Below are 6,230 nucleotides of genomic sequence, written 5' to 3' on the forward strand. Positions count from 1 at the left end.
ATATCAAGTGCTCATTGTGCAATGAAGATACATTGAGGGGATGTAGAGTCAGGGTAACAGACATTCACGATCTCGGACATTTTTTTGGAAGTGATGTGAACACACTCTGCCATTACATCTCAGAGTCACCCCCAAGTACCCATTTATTATAGCCTGGGTGCACCCCAGAGACGATTCATGCGGTAACAAGTTCGGAAAAATTCCCGACGTAAATAACCCAGCTCGGGAATCAAACAAGGATGGACAAGAGTGGTCTAACCTTTTATAGTTGTTACTTATAATGTCAGTCTGATATCGTAATAAACAAAGCTTATGCTTTGAAATTAAGGAGTAGTTATTCCAGACGAATGCTGAGATGGTGCCTTTCATTAGCGCAATGTGTCTCTGGACATCCCCAGATGGAATAGTAGTTAATGTTGTTCCTTGCAAAGATTGGGGTCTGAGATCAATTCAGAGTTGGGTCATTTTAGGGACGATCTGGACACCTGTGTAGAGTGTCTCTAACGTTGATCGAACTCAGGATACTTTTACCTTAGAAAGAATTTTGGCTTGGATTTTAGGGGAACATATTTCAGTGATTCAGATTCCGTTGGAGTGTCGATTACGCAACATGCACTTGAAAGAAACTTAAGTACTTCTTAAATTTCAAGAATTTGAACAGAATTATTTAAACCAGTAAGGAACATGATGAAGCAAAGAAAATAGACAAAAAATCCTCATTGGGAAACATTAGAAATCTATCATATCAATGCGATGTAGATAGTAAAGGAACACGTGAGATCATAGTGAAGATGTATAAACAATATCACTTTGCTGCCCATAAATTTCACCCCCTCGCCCCATGTGTAGGTAGTCATGTATTAATTTACTTAGGCCTAACCTTCATCCTACTTGTATTATTTTAACTTTCGATAATTACACCAGTTTCTCCTAAAAATTTTGTTCGTTTCATTCATATTCCATTTTCAATCTATCACTTTATTATCTCTCCTGCATTACGTACGCTGGTAGTATGTCAGAAGTACATACATACTGCCTAGAATTTGTTTTTGGAAAATGTAGACCGGAAATGTAGTTTCTCCATAGAATCATATTTCCAGTGTCAGTGTTAAATATTTATCAGTTGTTACTCCGTATGTAGGCACACATAGAACTGACGAATGCTAGTCAGCTCCTAACAATTTTGATTTGTTATTACTCCATGTAGAGGCAACGCCAGGGGTGCCGGGTTCGACTCCCGACCTGTGCACGGGTGTTCTTTGTGAGAGTTCCTTCATCATACTGATCAATTTATAGTCAGCTTCTAAGAATTGTCAGTTGTTGTTAAGCCATAACCTAACTGCACGCTGTACTAACCGAAGTTATGGTAAGCTTCTCAACTCTTGTTACTCGATGGGCAGGCCACATGGAGAAATGCCAAAAGCTAGAATAAACCTTGTCAATTGATGCTAGGTTTGGATGCAGTGGCAAATACCAGCGTCTAATATTATCACTTGCATCACTACTTCTAATGCATAGCAACTCGCTGTCAGCTTTTGTGTTGGAAGATTTACTTTATAGTGCGATGCGGCATTCCAAAATCTTGAGTTATTGGACTTTGTCCGGCAACAAACAATTATTTTTAAATGAATAAAGCAAACTACTTGGTAAACAAAAAGTGTGGGACGACAATCACGTTGCAAATCCGGTCAAAAGGTTTGGTTAAAAGCAGGCGTCAGGCAATACTAAGTCAGTGAGTGATCAGCTAATCTTGATTCACGAGTGACTATGACATCTGTTTCGCAACAAATTAGTGTTTGGTTACTGTTAATAGCTTTTGATCACAGCTCTCAGGTTATTACAAAAGGGAGTTAGTAACACTGCAGAGACCGTAATAGGAGTAGGACAACTAGACAGAGGACTTCGTGTTAATTACCACCCACGTACTCATTTGCATTTCCTTGTTGCACTTGGAATTAACTATCACCTATGGTGCACAAGAATAATGTCCGTATGCATATATAATTAATTGGGCTTAGGAACCAGCTGGGAACCTCTACCGGCAGCTGCAAGCTAGACAATAATTTCACATTGATTCTCTTAATTGTCTTATTCCTTCAACAAGTTTCTCAGTTTCTCGCTGATATTCGGTGTTTTTTTTTGTACAGCAGAGAGTAAATGGAATTATATTTTGCTTACCGACATAAGATCCTCAACTAGTTATTCAAGTCTGGCATTCCTAAATTTAGGCGTTTACTTCTGCAAGAACACAGCCCTTCCATATGTTCCTCCTGCTCCTTGATAAAATAGTGGTAACTTCGTAACTTTGTGATCAAGGGATCCCAGGTTTGATACCCGGTGGAGGCACATAGTGATTTGGACCTCACTTAAAATGGATCAGCGCCAATTAGCCTATATGTGCATAAAATTGTACTTAAAACAAAGCTCATACATCTCTTATTATCTTGGGAAAGATCTGAACATCTTTGCCAATTTCCATCAAGTTCATCTCGGCATTGTTCTTTCATCTTTTGTCTTGACTTTCTAGAGGTCTCTAACCTTCATATTTCCCAGTTATGATGCTGTAAGCTCTTCTTTTCTCTTTCCTACGTGCACATAGCTATAAGTCTTCTCTATTTAATTATTTTAGAAATATTAGTAGATGAGCATATACGTAAATTATGCAATTCAGTTTTATTACTTATGATATTATTTTACTTTGTTCAAATCTCTATATTTGCTCAGAAACTGTACTTTCTCTCCGATCAGCCGTTATCTCTGTTATATCATTTTCTTGTTCTTCATATTTTTGCAACGCGATTGCTCAAGCAGTCTCCAGATATTTCTTTCTCGAGGTGTCTAAGTTCCAGTTGTAATGATTACTACAGCCAAACAAATATATTTCCACGACGATTTTTACCTTGATAAATTGTGTGTTCTACATTTTAAAATTTTGATCCCATTTGATTCTTCTGGTACTGTATTGAGTGTTTCCCTTAGTCAGTCGTCATTAATAACAATCAAATTTGTTTCTTTGGGTGTTTTGGTGAGTCTTTCTTAGGGCCTCCTCCATGGCGCAGTGGTAGCGTCATTGCCTTGTAATCAAGGGGTCCCGGGTTCGATACCCGGTGGAGGCACAAGTGGTTCGGATCCCACTTAAAAACTGTAGGTCCAGTCCCGATTAGCCTTACTGTGCATAAAGTGGACTTAAAACACCAACTCAACTCAACTCAACTCAACTCAAGTGAGTCTTTCTTCCTTTTTTATTTATAAATTTTGTAGCTGATGTTCTAAACCTTTGTTTTAACTTTTTTCATTCCTATATTCTATTAAATATCCTTCGGTGTGAATCAAAATTTTGATCTGATTTCATCCTTGTGGTATTCTCATGAGTTTTCGTTTCATCTTCAGTGACAAATTCCGTGATTGACGCTTCACAATTGTGTTACGATGTGTTCCCCTAAATGTGCCTTCATAGCACGGTGCTAAATGCACTTGAAACTTTAACTATTTTGTTCCTTTGGGAGTTCTAATGAGTTTTCAGTTTTTCGATGGTAAATTGTGCATTTCATGCTTTGTTTTTTTTTTCTCTGCGGATATTCTAATGAGTCTTTTATCCTTTCCCATTGATATATTAAGTGGTTGATGCTTTAAACTGTTGTTCAGATTTGTTGCTTAGCGTATTTTAATGAGTCTTCCCTCCTTTCCCAGTTATAATTCTGTGGTTGATGCTTTAAACTGTTGTTCAGATTTGTTGCTTAGCGTATTTTAATAAGTCTTCCCTCCTTTCCTAGTTATAATTCTGTGGTTGGTGCTTTAAAATGTTGTTCCATATTGTATTGAGCCTTTCTTCCTTTGTCAGTGATGCATTGTGTGGCTGATGCTTTAAAATGTTATTCAAGTTGTTTCTCTGTGTATTCTAATGAGTGTTTCTTCCGTGGCAGGTACGACCAGGATCGGCAATGGGACTCCGGAGGGTATTACAAGGACGACTACTACGGCAGAGACCAGTATGAGAACGAGGTGAACACCAGGTACTCCGAAGCGGACGGTTCGGGGTACGACGCGACTGCGGACCAAGTGAAGGCAACCGACGGGTACTACGGCGAAAACAGCGGGTACAACACGAGTCATTACGAAAACTATGACTACGGTACAACCAGTGGTACAACCGATCAATACCAGCAGAGTGGTTACGGTGCTACGAGAGACAGTAGACGATCGAGTAGGCAAAATTCCGCGGAGAATTATGACTATGGGAAGGACGCGACTTACGTGGAAAGTGCCGGAACAATGCCTTACGGTAACAGTGCTACGGGTGACGAACAGTACTACGGTGGTGCGGTAACTGACGGGTACGATACCGGTTACCAAGACGTGACCAGTACGACGACCACCACCACCACCACAACCGCGTATACTAAGAACCACAATACCACCACCAACGCGCACCTTCCCCAGCAGGGTGGTAGCAGGAGGAACAGTACAAGAAACGGTAGTGTCTTGAGGCAGCATAATAGTTACGAGGAAGACTATGATACGTACTACAAGGACGCTGGGTACAATGAGGATTATAATTACGCATACACGAGCACTGAGAATTTGACAGCCGTACAGGGTAGTGAAGACAGAACTATAAATGAACCGGTGGTTTCTGCTGATACAGTGTATACCAGGACCAATGACTCCACACACAACACAAGCTCCAGGGTGAGTGTTACAGAGGCTGAGAACAGGGTGAACGCTACCACCCTTGTAAATTCAAGAGCGGCGAACAGTAAGCCGAGGAACAGTATCGACGCGAACAGTGAACCGGCGAGGACTCTTCAGAGGAACAGCAGCAGAGAGGAGGAGGATTACTACTACAACCAGGAGGAGTACGATCAGTACGGTGAGTACTATGAACAGTACGAGGACACGACACCCAAACCGGCAGTGAGTGCGTCGGCGTCTTCTTACAGAGACAGTCCTAGACAGCAGATGCACAATGACTCCTTGGAGTCTCGGGACTCTAGGGATTCGCGTGACGAGTACGATATGCGCGACTCGTTCGAAACGGACGCGTCATCCGTGGCGACGGCGCCAATCTCCCAAAAATATGACTACCCGGCCTACTCAACCACAACAATGCCTTCCACGACGGCAACAACCACGACTCTCAGCACGAGCACGGCTGCAATAACCTCCGGCGTGACGGCGCAGCAAAGGTACAGGGACCAAGAACCGGCCGGCGTCGTGCTGCCTGTAGTCAAGGCTACAACGTCGGCGACCGCGATCACGATCACCTCGACGATGACAACGGCGCCTACCGTGACGCCCGTCGTCACGACGACCGTCTCCGCCAATCAAACGTACCAGGCACAGAACGTGGCCGCCAATAACCAACGTGGTATCCTCAGACCGCAAGACTCTCTCGACAGCTATTCGGAGGACCTTCTCGACACACCTCCGAGATCGTCCTCCAGAATAGATGACTACAGAGACTCGATCGACCGATACGATGTGCTTCCGGATTCCTCTTTGGACATTGGCGAGCCGCCTATGGCCCCCGAGAACAGTCTTATAGAGCCTTATCAGCCTCAGAAGCCCGTGGTGATGAGTCCAGTGAGTGAACCTGTTACCTCTCCTTCTCAGGAACCCAAAATGCCGCCTGGTATACTGACCTCAGGCGACCAGTCGAAAAACCAACTGACGGAGCAGTCGGCCCAACCGAAACCCGAAAAAGCCAAAAGCGTGTCGTTCGAAGAGGACGAGAAACCCGAGAGAAGAAAGATGACGGCCAAGGAGAGATGGCACTGGGCGTACAATAAGATCTGCATGCAGTTGAACGTAAGTACCATGAATTTTATATATTCCGTTCGGTTACTTTACCCTGTTTTTTTTTTATATACACTGCCATAAACGTTTATGTAGGTTACTTCTTAAAACTTTTGAAAGATATTCACATGAGTTAGACAATATATAATTGTATCATAGCTTATCTAATTCAGTACTCCAGCAGATTCAAATCGGGGTATTTTGCTGGCCAGTCAATGTGCGAGAGGCTCTGAAAAGTGCTCATCGTTCCAACCACAGACAGAAAACTGGGCTGTCCAGAATGTGATCTTCACTAAGGTACTTTCCAAAGGGTGGCACTTGATCGTCCAGAAATCGATTATACAGTACCCCGATGGTTTCAGTTCGCAATCACCTCACGCCCACGTCATTGGAAACAAAACACCTCCAAAACATCACGGGATCACCCTCCATTT

At 42.7% G+C, this 6,230-nt stretch overlaps 1 protein-coding gene across 1 annotated transcript in view; it reads left to right on the forward strand.

The window, feature by feature from the left end:
• The window catches only part of LOC145985505 (uncharacterized), a 573,655-nt gene extending 567,775 nt beyond the window's left edge, over positions 1–5,880 (forward strand). The window contains exon 13 of the mRNA XM_083119575.1: positions 3,924–5,880. Coding sequence (XP_082975701.1) covers positions 3,924–5,880 — 1,957 coding nt within the window. The remainder of the gene's footprint in view (positions 1–3,923) is intronic.
• Positions 5,881–6,230: the final 350 nt, after the last annotated feature.

The sequence above is a fragment of the Lepisma saccharinum genome, chromosome 3 (genome assembly GCF_977018435.1).
Source record: "Lepisma saccharinum chromosome 3, izLepSacc3.1, whole genome shotgun sequence".
Lineage (NCBI taxonomy): Eukaryota > Metazoa > Arthropoda > Insecta > Zygentoma > Lepismatidae > Lepisma > Lepisma saccharinum.